The following is an 18,056-nucleotide window of genomic DNA, read 5'->3' as shown; positions in this document are numbered from 1 at the left end:
CTTTAATGAAAGTGATTCGGTTTTCGGTTCGGATAAAACATTTGTGGAAAATTTCGGTTCGGTTAATGGTTCAGTTAATTAATAGAAAAAAGCGGGTTTCCGGTTCAAACCCGGTTCACGTCCCTGCATGGAATAGTAGTTTTCGAATGAAGCTTTGGGGTAATATATACAACAAGGCGTCTTGCAGTAATTCTACTAGGGGGAGACACAGATGGCTCTAAGGCCACTGAGGGTATTGTAGCAGGCGGACATGGCCCTAGACCGAAGCTTTCAGTGCGCTTGGGAACTTTCCCAAACATCTTCCAAGCCGTTGGTCTGTGCGCAGAGATTAAGCTTCGTAGGAATTATCGAAGCGTTAGTCAGAGGAACTTCAGGATCCCTCATCCTTCGAGGTCAAATCCTCATTGATCCTAGAGTGCATAAGGAAGTCGAAGGAAATGTGAAAGCCGATCAGTTGGCCAGAATGGCTGCTGCCTCAACTCCGATAAGATCTGAGATCTTGCTTGCGGTAGGTCCTAACATGATAAAGTAAGCGCTCAGAAAGGAAAATACCAAACTACGAGAACTGCATTGGCGAAACACCATGGCTTTTTGTCAAGCTAAGAGCGTACTAGGGCGGTATATTCTAAAGAGATACAGGCAACTCATAAACCTAGCCAAGGAAAGACCAAGAATTATTGCAGGTATACCGACGGGTCATTGTATGCTAAGAGGCCACTTTCCCAAGCGATCTGTCTCGCTTTCGCGACTCCGTCGAAGAGACATCACTGCACTTCCACCTGTAGTGTGAGACCGTTTCACGGAGACCAGTGTATTCGAGTTGAATTTGATGATTAAATTAATATATTTTTTTAATTCGTTATTTGGATTTCATCATACAAAATGTGCTAATTAATAGACCTACCTATCATCAGAAGCCGATAACTTCCAGCTGGGTAATATTATTAGATGTGAATGTATGTACGTATCTATGTGGAAATTAAATCAGGGAAATAGAAAAGCTTCCAAGTTAATAATACTATGCAATTAGTGTGAATTTATAATAATTGAAAATTAACCGAAAACGAAGAGCTAAAAACTTGCTGTTTTTTCTAATGACGCAGTCACATACTGAAGATAGATAGAGAGAGAGAACACCTAAAGTAGTTTCCATACATACACATGTACATACATACATACATATATGGGGAGAGCTACCTTTGACAATCTTGCTTAAAGATTTGCTTGTGCTCAACATTTTTGCGCTCTACCTGAGCGATCATCAACGCTGGCTATGAAGAATGAGTGCAGCTGGGGAGGATTAGGTCTTAACAAAACCAGCAGGAGTTGTGGCGTAATGCTTCGACGCAGGTAAATGACGTACATACATAGGTATGAGGGAAGACTGGGTGAATATACTCCTAATAAATACATTTGTAGGCACATTTGTTTGCCTTGTTTTGTATTGCAAATTTGAGGGTTCAGTTAAACAAGCAAATGCAAGATATGGAAATAATTTCAACAACGACCTCGATAAAGAGTTATGTAGACGCAATTCAATTGTAAATTCACAAAAATAAAACAAATAAAACCGAACACGAAAAACCGGAAGAATTGAGAACAAGTATTGGCGATAAGCATAATGGCCCGAAGAGCACACGGCTAGCATCGACGACATTGCGCACATTATAGCAAAAATAAACGTTTCGTCCGGGGTGCTGCCGGCCGTCAGTTACTCATGAGCAGTGGAACAGTGTGAATTCAAATTTCTTGATGCGGAAAACAGATTGCTGCAAATGTCGTGTTTTCTTAACAATAAATAACTGAGAGGGAGAAAAAAAATATAATAACAAATAAAAAAACAAAAACAAGCTGCAAATTTTTGAAAACAAGCGAAAACGTGAACTCATTATTTTTTGCAAGCTAAACATAGTTGACGTGCTGTAAATTGCGAGCAAAAAATATTAGCTAAAAGTAAAATTTGAAAATTGTTAAATAATTAAAAGAACAAAAACATTACTGAGTGCGGCTGATAGTGACGTGTATGCTCAACTATTTTTGGAAATATTTAAATTGCACAGTTACATACATACATAGGTAGCACACCTGATTCGTTCCCAACGTACGCGAAGGGGAAAAAATACGGTAAAACGTGAAAACGCAATAGACGAGTATTAAAGCAGGAGGAAGCAAGGCTGTTGGTTACATACATACATACATACATACATACATACATACAAAAATATTTTGTTCTAGAAAGCAGCGTGTTTACCACGTTGAAAACGTACAAAGCACAAACAACAACAACACTGTATACCAAAGGGCAACGACGCACAGTGTCAGTGATCGATGTCGACCCTACAAACGGTAAGCGAATTTGCAACAAAAAATAAATTTAAAAAAATAGCCCGCAAAAAAAAAAATTACACAAATCAGCTCATTCAAGTGTTCAAAGCTGGCACCTCATTATGCCATGCCATTCGCTGATAAAGATCACATACATACATATGTACAGATGTATGTATGTATTAAGGTGATTGACTTGGTTTTTCCAAACCGGTTTCCACCGTTTTTTTTTTGTTTGTTAGCTATGGGCTTTTTTTTTTAATCTGGAACAAATGCAGAGTTATACACTTCCTACCACCGAAGAAAGTTTTTTCTGGCAGAAGTACTTACACTCTGAGGTTTGCCATTGTATGCCGAGGGGCGGTCGCTATTTGAAAGAAAAAAAAACCTATTTTGATATTGCTGGGACCAAAAATTGAACCATGGACCTCCCGAGTGGCAATAAAGGGCAATAAAGTATTAAAAAAAATTTCCTTTTCCGCTGTTTTTGTTTCGGACGGGGTGGTTGTATGATGTATTTTGGAACGAATTTCCGTCATCCCTTGTCAAATTTGGTTTGGAGAACGAAAAATGACACTGAAGATGACACAACGCCCAAACCGGTTTGCCTCCAAACCAAATTTGTCAAGGGATGTAACGTGAATTTTTCACTGATTTTTATTGGTTTTACTTTTTATCTAAAAAAAAAAAACTTTGAAAGTTCTTTTTGGCTCTTTTCTAAACAAAAGCTATATTTACTGTTAATAGTTGAATTCTAATTTTTGATTATGACTTCACACCTACATAGGCATTTTCATACTATGTAAAATAAAACCGGTTAATCTGGTTTTTTTCATAATTTCAAAATCGGTAACCGGTTTTTTAAAATTGCAATTTTACGAATTACTCGAAACCGGTTTTGGAAAAAAGGCGAATAATCGAACACTCTAATATGTACCCAGTTGTTAGGCGTACATGTGCGTATGTTTTTGTTTTTTGCCTTTTTTTGGATTGGATTGGACTTTCAAATAGTTATCAGCGGCGGCGGCTCGCTAAGTGGTAGCCAAAGTACCGCGTATACATACATACTACTTTTAAGGACCGAAAATACCGGGATTCTTGGCAAATAATTCGCGGGATTTTCGGTATTTGTAATTTGCACTAATCGCAATAACAGTGTGGTCCATATTAAATATTAGTTATTAAAAAAATATAAGCAGCCAAGTAGGGGTGTCTTTTATACAGAAGAAAATTCCCAGCACCGTCAGCCAAAAAAAAAAATATTCAAAATCAAGGCGATTTCCTAGCGTCTTGAAATTTCCACTTTTACCTACTTAAATTTAATGGGCTATAACACTGCATACTTAGAATTTTTCTAAAAATTCTGAACAAAAAGTGTGAAATTTTTGGGAGTAACTGTTAAGGTTTGTTGAATTTTTTTTTAATTTTCGTACGAAGTTTGAAATGTGGCTTTATATGGTTCTATATATTCTATAAAAATTAAATAAATATAAGAAAAAACCAAAACTGTTCAAAATGTCACTTAACTTAATCAGCTGACCGCAAGGGTATAATACATAAGTAATGGGCGAGTCCGCGCCATGTCTTATCCACACGTTTGTTAGTTTTATAAAGAAAATAATTTTTACACTGAGGTTCAGTTTCCCATGGAACCTCCCATATAATACCGTGCAATAGTAAATTTTACACACAAAAATCAAAATTGCTATAATTTCGTCCTTCTAACTTTATCAGCTTAAAAAATTACCAATTCGTCCTTGTGAATCCAAAAAATTTCCTCTTTCATTTGGTACCCATACTTTTATTACATTGCGTAGAATTTAAAAAAAAAATTTTTTTGGAATTAAACATATCTTTGAAATTACAAAGTCTTTTAAAATAGAACCTGACGGAATAGAAGACGGACAGAAAAAATATAAGCGCCACTTTAAAAAAAAAAGTAGGTTTCAAACCCATTTATTTATTACTTATTTTATGGTAGGAGAGATAGAGCAATTTTTTCGATTTAAGCTGTTGAAAATTAATGTATATCAAAATCCCGAGACTAATCCCGTGATCCCGGGATTGTGATAACGACATCCCGAAAATCCCTAATACATACATACATATGAATGTACATATTTATGTATGTACATTATCCACATATATTTTTACGCACATAGTTAAAAAAAAAAAAAAATGCCGGTAAACTTGGAGGAAGGTCTTGGCTGAATTTTTGATGCGGTAAAATGTTCTCACCTTTATCTTATCTGGCTTAAGTGTGGCGAAATGTTATCAGGATTAAAGCGAAAAAGCCTATTTTATCTTAAAAGCCGTCATAAACATCTGTTTCTACGTCTTAATAGTTGAAATGCGAAAAATTATGGCATGAATTATGGCAGAATAGGTCCGATTCTCAAAAATAAAAAATAATAATGTAGATCGATAGAAATCATTGAGATGGGTATAAACAGTATACTAGTTTTTGGGGGGAAAATAACAGTTAAAAACCGATGCCTTCAAGCACGAATGGGTTTCTCGAAGAATGTACCAACATTCTGCTCATGCAGATTTTAAATTAATTTAAATGCTAATTATATTAAAAATTTGAATTCCATACCATTTCCACGAAAAGTTATTTTTTCCTCATATAAATTACAAGGATAATTTTGAGCGCTTTGAGCGACCTCTAAATATTTTTTGATTTCATAATAAAAAATAGGGGTATATTTTTTCGAAAAAGAACAATCCTAGGGTGGGGGGAGAGCATTAAAACTCCGACTTTACTTATTTCATATTTAATCAAGTAGGTGGTACCAATACTTACGCCTGATTCCAGTAGAATACATACTTTCCAATTAAACTGTTGGCGCGGTACTATTTAATTCAAAAGTACATACATACATATGTATATACATTAGTACGTCCTTATATACAAAATACAATTGCTAACAACCAGACAAAGTTACATTTCGCAAAATAATGCAAAATAATATAAATATACACATACATATTTATATGGCTGTAATATGGCATATAAAATAAATACATGTCTACACGTTAGGGGGCCTCACCAAAAAAACTGTTTACCACCGAAATTGCAAAATATATTATATTTTAAGACCTTCGCTAAAATATTTCAGAAAAATATTAAGATTTACGTGAGCTGGACGGATTTGAAGCTATTGGATATCAAATTGTTTGGATTCCGTTCATAAAATTTTTAAAGATTTTTACGCAGAATATTTTTAAAAACTAATTTTATTGATAAAAACTAGATTCAAATCGATCTTATTATATTTTATTTTTTGAAATATTTTGGCGGAAGTCTTAAATTTTATTAAAAATTTTATAGCTCTGTTGGAAAAACGTACCGATTTTTATTTTTTTTTTTAATATGGGAGTGGTACACCCTAATATACATACAATGTATGTAAGTACATATTTATAGATGTACTTTTTTGCGGCTTCTTTAAACCCCTTGCGGGAGGGGAAAATCCCATAAAAATGTTTCCACTTATTCATTTTGATTGACAACGCGAGCGCGAAGGCAGTAAAGCTATTAAATGGGAGATATGTACTAAGTATGTACATACGTATTTAAATTTCACTCCAGCAAATAAATTTTTTCATTATCAAATTATAAGCGATAAACACATTTAATTACCTAATGCATAGTTTTTATAGAGCTTTAATACTTTGTATGTAGGTACTTATTTCTAATAATAAATTTGTTGTAAATATTTACATACGTGTTTATTAGAAATTTTCTTACTCGACAAACACAACTTTGCTTATCTACACATACATATGTACCTACATTAACTCAAATTTAATATGCATAATTATCGTTGTTTAATAAGCATTTGGTGGTGTTTTATGTAGTCGGTAGTTAAAGCATTTAAATGCAATTATTTCGAGCTTATTTGGGCGTTATTTATTGACTTGTATGTAAATATATATACACAAATATACAGTAGCGGCAGAAATAATAGACTCGTCTTATTTTGAAGAGTTTTGGCTATATTCCTTTGGTTTATTTTATTTTTAATATATATTTTTAAAAGCCTGGCTAGTTATACAACAAACACCATATAAATCACCTTTTCAAACTTTATACAAAAATTATGGAAATTCGACAAATATTAACCAAATTTTTAAACTTTTTAGAAAAATGTTTGGTATGCAGTTTTGTAGCCCATTCAATTTTAGTATAATAAAGTGGAAGTTTGAAGTGGCTATGAAATACCGTTGATTTTTGAGAATTTTGTTTTTTTTTTTTTGTTGACGATGCTCGGCATTCTCTTCCATATAAAAAAAAAATTGTCGAGCACACTTTGTATGGGAGAAAATGCGTGACACCGTCAGCAAAAAGAAATCTTAAAAATCTACGGAATTTTGTAGCGAATTGAAACTTGCACTTTATTATACTAAAATTCAATGGGCTATAAAACTTCATACCAACAATTTTTCTAAAAATTTTGAATAAAAAGCTTGAAACTTTGGTGAAAATTTGCGTTCAAAGTTTGAAAAGCGGACTACCTAGGCTTTTACAAAAAAATATCAAACTTAAAATAGATTAAAGAAATTTAGCCAAAATTTTTAAAAGTACGACGAGTTTATTATTCCTGCCGCCATGGTATCTACATATGCATGTTAGGGTGGTCCTTATAATATCTTAAGTTAAATTTTGTATGCGGGGTGCCTCATTGTTCTACGTACAAACTAAATACATAAATAATAATTAAAAATAATAAAAAGTTCAAAATAAAAAACAAAAATTAAGGTTCAAAAAATAAATATTTAAAAAATTAGATTTTTTCAATCCCTCGTAGCGGCCCTAATTTTTTTTAATAACGCGATGAGCGATGTTGTGTATTTGATGTGCCACACTCATGTACATACATATGTACATATGAATACGATTACGGCAAAAGTATTCTTCCTTATTGGCGCTGTAACCGCCGAAGCGATATTGTCCGAGTCCAATTTAAGTCCTTCTCCGGTGACAGGTAACACAATCAACGGAAATAACGTCAATTGACACTATTTGCCATAGTGATGTGAAATAAATTCAATTGACGTTATTACCTTTTCAAAAGAGAAATAAAGTAAATACAAATTTGGAAATAAGGTACATGATGCTAAGTATCTCCTAATTCAAATGGAAATAGCGTCAACATTGCTTAAAGCTCAGTATATCAGAAGTGAAATTTTAAGTAGCACACAATTTCTTACACGCACGGTTGCTCGTCAGCTGTAATGAAATAAACTTTAGAATTTATTACACTTACACTACTACTGCACTTACAGTTCATCGATAAATCGTCTGCGGTATTCACCATCGCCGACGCTAACGCGGGTAAATCTTTCGCAAAATAATTATCTCGAATAGTCCAAGAGCCGCCTCATCGGATGTTGCCATTGTCCATGCCTCCGCGCCACACACCAGCACAGGCATGATGAGTGACTAATAGAGTGTGATTCTTGTACGACGAGAGAGAACTTTACTTCTGAGTTGCCTACTCAGTCTAAGGCATCGATGGGCAGAGAGAGATTTTACTCTGCGTGCGTCTATACAAAATGCATAGAAAGCTTAAAAGAGCTTTGCCCGCGGGCAAGGCGATGCTGGTTCCTAATAAACGAAGTCATCTACTTTTCCAGCCTTGTAACTGTCAACAGTGACGCTTATTGCACTGACTGTTTGTGTGATGACAAGAGATACTTCGTTTTGTCCTCGTTCACCACAAGATCCACTCGATTTGCAGCCCCCAACAATCAACCTCAAGAAGTTAAGGGCAGGGGCAAATGCAGGGGAAATTATACGATTTTTTTTTTTTAGATTAGTAGTGCCCCATTCTATTGTACATTCCATTTCCCCCAGGAGGGCCCTGCGTAAGCGGAGCTACGGGTGTTTTAATCCCGGGGATACCTCTGTCAAAGGCTACCAGTCCTGAGTCGGTGGAGGCTCAACTGGCAGAAGTCTACGGCTTTCGAAAGTCTTACCAGAGACTTAAACCTGGTATCAGAGAAAGAAAAACGAAAATTGGTGAAACGGTAAGTGTGTCCACCACACACTGCCAATTGGTACTGAAGTGCTTGCATTTCAGGGCAGTGATTAAGGCATGAATTGATCTGTTGTGCTAACACGGGCACCGTTTTGTTAAGCCTAACTGGCAGGAAATCACGATAAGTCCTACACACAGCAGTTAAGGGGTAGGCGAATTTTAAATAAAATTTTATTCGGAGGGCCTTTGCAACTAATCCGAGATAAACCTCTGGACTTTGGCGTTCACATTACTTATTGAAATTTAATAGGTTGGAATGTTTTCTGAATTGCTTTACCTTTCGCTCTTTCTATAGGAGTTTTCGTTTGGTTAGATTCGGCATACGTAGCCTAAAATTCATGCCTTATATCCCTCACTTTTTACACATATTTGAGTAACTTTCAGTTATTAGTTTTAGCCTTTGTGTACCAATGCTATCAGAATGGATAGTTGGGAGCATATTTGTTCCAGTGCACCTCCTTTCCTAGGCAGCCGTCCCTACCTAACCTACTTAGCTTAATTTTGGTATTGAAAAAGAACTACATACTCAAGCCAGCCAACCTTCGCCTCCGTCATTGATATCCTATCACTTTTCAATTCCTTAAAGGGGAGTTCCAGAAAATTTCTAATTGAATTAAGAAGTTTTTTAAAAACTTATTTTCAAGAAATATGACTTATTTAGGTCTCCTTCTTCCTGGAATGCCTAACCAATATAGATCCGCTTTTTTGCACTTTCACAAAGGGCATTTGCAGTTTATTCACATTACAAAAAAAAAAATTGATTTTTAAGACAAAAAAGGACAGATTGAAATTTAGGTTCGAACTTAAATTCAATAAAATTTGGGAACATCAACCTCACAAACTAAGCACCCGTTATTCTCAAAACACCAATATTCCTAATTTTATCACTTAAAGCACATTTTTTAGTTATCTTTAAATAAATACCAGTGAATATACTTGTAGCTACATATGCGCATACCTTTATACAATCGCTAATCACTTTTAAGCCATTAGGTAATTAACTAATTAATGAGAACAACAATCTGATTGCAGGCCTCTATCGAGGAAATTCGTGCACTTGCTGCTCGCTTGTGTCGCGATTACTTGACTGGCCGGTGGAAAACGATCAACCAGGCTGATATCGTTGTCAAAAAAATTAAGTAAGTAATTGCATCAAATTAACAAAAAAATAAAACCTTGTTATAACTAAAGTTAATAATTTTTCACAGCGGCGGTTTGTCAAACTTCCTGTATTACGTAAGTCTACCGTCGAGTGACAATAACTTCCAGTTTATCCAAGATCATTCCAGCGTAAATTTAAATGGAGAGGATTATATTAAATTAAATGGTGATAGTACTGATAATGACAGTCTCAATAACAATAACAATAATAATAATGATAATAATGATGAGCAAGTGTCATTAGCGACAAGAAAATCGACCAGTGAACCAAATGAGGTGAGTATATATTGTATATGTATTTTGAAATGCTACTTAAGTGATAAATAATAGGGCAAAATTTCTTCAAACCACAGTTAAAGAATTACGTACATATTCTATGTTTAGGTAGTGCTAAGAATTTTGTTTGTTTATTTATTACTGGCTTTGTCGTGGTCAAAGACAAGCGAGATTCTGTTGAAACAAGTCTTTCAAGAAATTGCGACTCCCAGTCCAGATCAGATTTAATGACTGTGAAGTCTTAAGGAAAAGGTTTATCCAAATTCTGCAATGCCCTCCTAATGCCCAAAGCCAATGAAAATCTGACGACAGTTTGACAGCCAGCAATCATGATTTACTATATTAGCCCTTTTAATTACTTCATGAAAAATTTGTTCCTATTAACTCTCAGAAGTTTAATTTCCTGTTGCTATACATTGGTAAAATGTTTCGAGTCCAATTCTTTTTAATTTTGTATCTTCCTTCATTAGGTCTTCTTTGGTTGGGATTTGGCTAAACTACCGCTACCCCGTTCTCTTTATGGCCTTGGTGGCCTGGAATATAATGGAATTAGAGGGTCTTTTTCCAGCTAGGCAATTTAGTTTCCCTGTACTGAACCAAAAATCCATCTCTGGATCAAAGAAAAACTTTGCTTACTTTAAGGTCGAAAACTCTTCCGAATAAGTAAAAAATTCTCCCGAATGAGTCATTTTTCTTTGGAATGTGTAAAAACGTACACAAAAATAGGGAACCTTGGATGTAATCTATCATTTTGAAGAAATATTGGGCATGAAAAGAGGATAAAACTTCTTTAGTGCTTTTTCGTTCCCATTTTTTTCGTTTTGATTGCTGTTTTTCTTCAATTAGGAGAAGTTTTTTTTGAGGGTGAAAACATGTGAAAAAAAAACCTGACTGAAGTTTGCTCGCACGCAACTTGTAATTATCACTGATACCATTATTCTGGTTAAAAGACCAGAAGCTTCACTACTTCCGATTTTTTCGATCCGTTTCTGAACCATATTACACGGTGTATCTAAGAATATATACCTAAATTAAAATTATTCTAGTTCCTTTATATTTTTACAGAGTTTCCTCTTTTCTTCTAAAGGATGGTGGAATTTAGATTTAATATTTCCCCGGAGGCGATTAGTCCGATCCGTTAAATCTTATAAGAACCTTCTCTTAACCACCCAAGATTATGTGAGGCGCTTCAAACCATTACAAACTTCTTCCCCTCTTCCTTTCCGTCCTTTGAGAAACGTAGTTCTCAAAAAATGAGAACTATTGACTCCCTTCGCATATGCTTAATTATCACTCGGCTTATACAGCCATAATAGAGTGATTGTGAATATCCACAGACCGAAAACACCTGAACGCTTCTGGCCTTAAAACCCAAGTTTTATTCGGGAATAAAAGTAATTTATAAAAAAAAACCTCTCAATTATGTAGATATATAGCTTTTGTAAGACATTTGAATGTCCTATCCTTCGTTTCTAGATTCAAACAATGTTATTAGCCAATTGATTGGAGAAATTTGTATAATAATTTTTCTGAAGAACGGTAGAACTACTTCAGCATCTGTTCGAGAAAGCTTTGCTGGGAAAATATGCCAACCGTGTAATACAACTGTGCGCCAATAGTAATAGGCTTGGTACTGTTGTTGTTATAGAAAATTGTCTAATAAAAAAAACATATATTTGACGCTTACACTTTTCGCTAAGTATTTGGGAGAGCTTCTCCTCCGATTTGTGATGTTGTTACACATTTTCTCTCCTCTTCACCAAAGCTGGGCAACTACAGAACCGCTCTACGGTTTCTTCCTCTTCCTCATAACTGCAACTTCTGCAATATTCGTGGAAGATTCGTAGTCTTCGAGAGTGCCTGCCAAATAGCCAATGACCGGTTACACAAGTCATGACCATCACAATACCTTCTCTTGAGAGGCTGAGCAACTCTTTTGTCCTGTTTTTATCTATTTGTGGCATAGTAGCCTGGTTGTTCTACAAGTGCCCTCCTCTAGCCATGATCTGTTGGCCTCTTGGATCATGTTATTTCTAAGTATTAATTTGCAGGTTTCAGTGGGTATCCCAATTATGGCTCTGTTTACACACAGGAGAGATTGTTACCTTTCCTGGTTAGCTCATCGGCCCTGCAATTACCTTCAATTTCTCGATGTCCCAGGACCCATATGAGGCTGACCTTGAATACGATGCTAATATCGTTTAGAGCTGCGAGCTATTCCATACGCAACTTTCGATCTTAGCATTACCGCCTAGCTGTCCAAGAAGATGTTAACCATAGCATAGCGTGCACTAAGGTACACAGCCACCTCTTTTATAGCTAAAACTTCTACCTGATAAATACTGCAGTGGTCCGAAGCGCTTGCTTAAGCTTGCTCGGCATGATGTTATGGTCATTAATTTGGGGCATTTGGGCATGTAACTGAGGCTCAGGCGATATCGAAAAGTGTCACATGGCATTCCTAAGTGCAACGTTCCGACAGGTCTAAAGCCATATCCACTGCGTCCTATTAGTCCTCGGCCGCCACATAGTGCAGCATAGTTTAGAACCGCCCGGTCAAACGTCTTGAACGTTGATGGCAACTTTTCTTTGTCTTTGTTCCAAGCTGTGTCGGCGAGCGGTTTGTGAACTTTGCAGCAACTCTGCACTAAGTACAGCATGACCTCCTACGTCCAATGGTATCATGGTCAATATCTGGTGCGGTAGGGTTCATCCAGGCACTGAAGGCGTCAGAGATGGTCATTTAATTTAAACTGTAGTCGATATGGGCACTGTTAAGGAAGATATTAAATAGTTATGGAAATTTCTCTTTGTCGGAGCCTACGTTAGTGCTAGGAGGTGACAGACTTTAAAAAAAGTTTTCGGATTCATACTCCTTATCGATCTTATACACATGTGTAAATATAACCGATTATTATCAATAGTTTTGATGTGTAAACATCTTTGCTCTCGGTATGGGTAAAATTTACGTTAACCTAGCGGAAAATTTGTAACTTATTTCGCTTGTGTAACCCAGCGGAAAACCTGTAGTTTTTCATTACAAACAGACTATGCCTGCTGCTGTTCACAACGCAGATATAAACGTCTACAGCTTTTTCTTGCATAATTCTAGGCATATCCACTACAGTAGTGTATTAATAAAAAGCTAGGCGGATATTTTAAAAATACTCATATTATTATCTCTTGGGTTTTTTAAAGTATGGTACAGGTCCTGGTATTGGCAAAATTTGCGTAAACCGTCATGCGTACACCAATACAAATTCAGAAGTTAGACAAATGAGAAAAAAATGTAAGCAGCTGTTCTAGCAACACTAATCGTTGATATATGTAGTTCGGAACTTTTTCCTAAATCATTTCAGGACTTGTTCGGGTACATTTCGGGACTTTTTTTGGGTTTTGGGTTGGGACTAATTCGGGGCAAGTTCGGGACTTTTTCGACTCTAGTCCCGAAATATTTTGTGACTAGTTCGGGACACAGATGTTTACACATCAAGTTCCTTGAGTACTCACGCCTTTTTTAACCCGTAACCAAGGGAAACATATTGTACATATGTATTTCCCAAAAATTTATTCCACTCATAAAGATATTGTGTAAGTTTTCAATACATAGTATTTTCTATTTTTAGAATATGCCTCAATAAGCTATTTCCATCAAGAAATTTAAAAAATATATAAGAAAAAATTACTTAAACGATAAAAACATAATTTAGGAAAAAAACAATTTTTCAGGAAAGAAATATGTTTACCCAAATTTAAGAAAAATAAATAAATACTAAAAAAATGTTGGAGAGAAAAAGTATTTTTGCGCTTAATTTATGTCTAGAAAAATTTTTCTTGCTAATAACATTAGAAAAATAATAATAATTTTTCAGGATAAAAATGTGAGGGAGATAAGAAGTGTAAAAAAAAAATTATGAGGAAAAGATTTAAAAAAAATATTAAGTTTTAAAAAAATATTTTTTAAGAAAATATCAAAATACATGGGTATTAAAAGCTATGTAAGGAAAAAATTATTTATGGACAAAAAATTTTTTTGTGCAAAAAACAATTTTCGAAAAAATTTATGGGGGAAAAATGAAAAAAAGTTACAAAATAGTTTTGGAAAAAAATATTTTATAGGAAAAGTTGATAAAATTAACGAAAAGTTAGAAAACAATTATTTTTTAGGTAAAATGAATGAAAATTTTTAGGGAAAAATTATCTTTTTACATTCAGTTATTTTTTTTAATGCATTTGTTTTTTTTTTAGCCCTCGGTGAATAACATTTTACAATTGAAATCATGAGTTCTTTCAACAATGTATCCTATAGTTCTGATAGGGTTAAGAAGCCATAAATGTTTCACCCAAATATTTTTTTTTTTTTTCAATTCCTTCCAGGTATTGCTTCGCATTTACGGCGAAGTGCATGGCGAGGAGGACGATGCTTTGGGTGCCATTATAACAGAATCAGTGGTATTCGCTCTGTTGAGCGAGCGCAACTTCGGACCCAAATTATATGGAATTTTCCCTGGTGGACGCCTGGAGCAATATATAAATGTGAGTACGACGCAATATAATAAAAATATTCGTTAAGATCTCAAAGCACACTAATTTATATGAACGTTAAAATTCCAGGCGCGCGCGCTGCTCACGCGAGAATTGGCAGTACCGAAAATCTCAAAGAAAATTGCCGAAAAAATGGCCGAAATACACAGCTTAGATATACCAATGTCAAAAGAGCCAGAATGGTTATGGAATTGCATTGAACGATGGCTTAAAACATTAAATACAATTTTGGCGCGAACGGATTGGTGAGTGTTGTGTTGAATGATCTGTCACCAGAGTTATTAATGTTTTAAAATATTAATTTTCTACGCACTACTTTTAGGGGCGACAAAGCGCCGCTTGTGAACATAGTACGCAAATTCGACTTCCGCAAAGAAAAGACATGGCTACGTTCGGTCATCAATCAGGGCCTGTATAAAGTAGTTTTCTGCCACAATGATATGCAAGAGGGCAATATACTCTATGCGAACTCAAGCGGCGATAAAGCAAATGGAACGAGGTTTGTGTAGAGCTTATCATTTTATAAAATGTTTACATACCAGTTTACATGTTATTTTCCATGTCTATTTACAAACAAGTTGCGTTTAATCGCTGGAATTTTTCCGCTCTTTCTTTTTGTATTTCCTTGTAAACAACTTAGCAATGGCACGCATGCTGCTGAGGACAATACAAATAACAGTGCAAGTATTTTGACTTGCGACAATACTATTGAACCAGATTTACGAATCATAGACTTTGAATACTGCGCCTATAATTATCGCGGTTTCGATTTGGCAAATCATTTTATAGAATGGACTTTCGACTATAGTAACCCAGATGCACCCTTCTATTATCACCGCAAGCAAAACTATCCAACGAAGGCACAACGTAAACGCTTCTATGCCGCCTACTTGCGAAAGTACAATGAAAATGTGCACAATTCTGAACCCACGCAGGCCGAGTTGGAGGGCATGGATGCCGAAGTGCGGCTATTCTCGATGTTTTCGCATCTCTTTTGGAGCGTTTGGAGTATTGTGATGACACTGGCGACCATTGAGTTTGGCTACTGGGTAAGCGGTACTGAGGTGCCTGGCTTAGAGTTGGAAATTTTAATAGACATTTTTTTTTTTTTTTTAATTTCTCCCCTACAGGAATATGGCGTGGCACGCATACGTGAATATCAATTACTAAAGCGCACATATGAGGGTGATAATGTTGAGGAGGACGATTCGTGATAACCCCGTATTGAGTCAAATTTTGAAGCAATGCGGCAATGTTGTGATTAACTGCACGTATGTACATATATGTACGTGTATGTAAATATTTGGCTGCAAGTGGCGCCATTTTTGGCTGACATGCTGGTTTTCTTTCTCTCTTGAATTGTATTTACGAATTTAAATGTGGCAAATTTATGGCTTAAATAGAACTCTGTACTTTTTTCGAAGTGAGAAATGAAGATTGGGGTAATCGATACGTTTTTCATACATATAAGACATAAAATACGCATACATACATACATACATATTTCCTTATACATTATTTACATTTACAAATATACATACATACATCCATACATGAGTAGTTATTCTAGATAAAGGCATTCATGAGCTGTGTTCTTATTTGCTTTGGTTGATTGGGCGCTAATTGGAATACTTTTTTTCCGGGTACAATGTTAGAAGAATTCGCATTTTATGTATTTATTAGTCAATATGTACATACTTGTTGATAGCTTATCAATAGGTGAAATTCCACATCAAGTTTTCGGCGTGTGATTTGCCAAGATAAAGACTTTCTTCTTTCCTAAGTCTGACGTCAAAAATATGATAACAAAACTAATGGGTTTCTTATTTATTGGCACTATAAATACTTAAGCGATTTTATTTATTTATTTTTTTTTAATTTCAACATGGCGTTCCTGCTTCTCGCGAAATCCATCTAGTCTTTAAAACGTAGGGGAGGCACTTCCCTTTCTCAACCATCACCGCCGAGCATCGCATGGAGTGAATTCGAACGCAATAACGAATGTGCCAAAGAAAAGTTTCAATTATATCTAGCAGAGTGCGCGATGTGAACAAATAGCTGTTTAAAAATTTTACGCCTCAGTAACTCATATACCATAGCTATGTACATATGTATGTATATATTTCTTCACACCAAATTTCAAAGTCATTTGACTTATGGTTCCAAAGGTGTAGCTGATTAAAAAATTTACGCCCCTTTGTCTAAATCAAAACCTTTATAAACCTCTTTCGGCTGATACCTCTATTGTGATACATATGCATCTACATATGTATTTCAACTACCTTGCTTCCTTAATACAAGTTAACTTTGCCTTTTTAATAGGTGGTAACCCTCCTTGATGAAGTTTTAAATTAAGCCTTTTCAAAATTATTTCATTTGATACTCATATTGGAATAATTCATTTTTTAAATAATTTTAATTTAACCTTATTAACAGGTGGCAACTCTATACGTATTCTAAATGTTCAAGGTTTTGTAACATTCTTGCGTTTCGCAGTCATATTTTAATATTTCATATAACTTGTGTATAATGTAATTAGATTCGAATTTTCAAATAGGTAGCAACCCTCTCCAAAAATAGAGCTAAAAACTTTCTCCTCACCAAGACGAATACTTTTACTTCCGCTTTTTTAATTTGATATAACTTGTATACAATTTAATTGAATTCAACAGGTGGCCACACTCTTTAAAATATAGCTATGTTTGACAACTATATTTTAATATTTTATATATTTTGCATATTATTTAATTTAATTTGACTTTTCAAACAAGTGGCAACCCTCTTCAAAATATAGCAGCAACCTTCTCTTTGCGGGGGCGATAATCTTTTAAAATTTTCAAATAACTTGTGTATAATTTAATCGCATTCAATTTTTTAAATATGTGGCCACCATCCTCTTTAAAATATATCTGTGGCCTCAACGTCTATAGAGTTCCGACAAAGCTGCACCCATTCTTATATACATAAATAAACTAGTATTATTATAAAGCAGTGTTTGCATTGTTCAACTTTGCGTTCAACATTTACGTTCAACTCAACGCAGGGTTGCACGGAAAAAAGTTGAATGGCTAAATGTTGGCTGGCAACCAACTTTGTTGAAAGCGATTAGTTGAAACGCCCTTCAACCAGAAATTGAATGCAAATATGAACAATGCAAACACCTTTTTATGGCGAATATTTTGATATTTTTTCATATATTTATATTTATAGCCATTCAACTTTATTTCCGTCAACCCTGCGCTGAGTTGATCGCAAATGTTGAACGCAAAGTTGAACAATGCAAACACAATTAAGGGCATAAAGCACTGCGACCTTAAGATCTATTATATAGGCCCGGCTATCTTTTCAATAGATCTGATGTCATTCAATTAAAAGGAAATGACATCAGGCTACATTCTGGGTACCTATAGGGGCTACAACCAACAACGATTTCATATGCATTGAATGGGTGTTATCGAACTTCCGAGCACATTCTTTATGATTGTCCGGTCTTAGACAAAGAAAAATTAATCCATTTTAAAGCACTAACGGTCAAACCCTTATTAATAAGGGATTCGACTACCAAGGCCCTTCTAGGATTAAATTAGGGAAGTTGAGAATGTGTTAGGCATACCGGTTTGGGATTCTCTTCAGAGGTACAAAAGACCTTTAAGTTTGCAGTGTCTCCTGTTCTGGCATACCCGTGTTTTTATCTATGTATCT

At 35.1% G+C, this 18,056-nt stretch overlaps 1 protein-coding gene across 1 annotated transcript; it reads left to right on the top strand.

The window, feature by feature from the left end:
- Window positions 1–1,681: 1,681 nt before the first annotated feature.
- Window positions 1,682–15,937, top strand: LOC118735675 (choline/ethanolamine kinase). The gene is made up of 9 exons (XM_036465581.1): window positions 1,682–2,176; window positions 2,236–2,346; window positions 9,405–9,511; window positions 9,581–9,809; window positions 14,187–14,345; window positions 14,424–14,599; window positions 14,677–14,853; window positions 14,995–15,403; window positions 15,485–15,937. Exons 2-9 carry the CDS (start codon window positions 2,329–2,331, stop codon window positions 15,566–15,568), a joined length of 1,359 nt encoding a protein of 452 aa, XP_036321474.1. The 5' UTR covers window positions 1,682–2,176; window positions 2,236–2,328; the 3' UTR covers window positions 15,569–15,937.
- The last annotated feature ends 2,119 nt before the right edge of the window (window positions 15,938–18,056 follow it).

Source organism: Rhagoletis pomonella, unplaced genomic scaffold (genome assembly GCF_013731165.1).
Source record: "Rhagoletis pomonella isolate Grant_MI unplaced genomic scaffold, Rhpom_1.0 Rhpom_scaffold_00003, whole genome shotgun sequence".
NCBI lineage: Eukaryota > Metazoa > Arthropoda > Insecta > Diptera > Tephritidae > Rhagoletis > Rhagoletis pomonella.
This window is presented reverse-complemented; position numbering and strand designations above follow the sequence as displayed.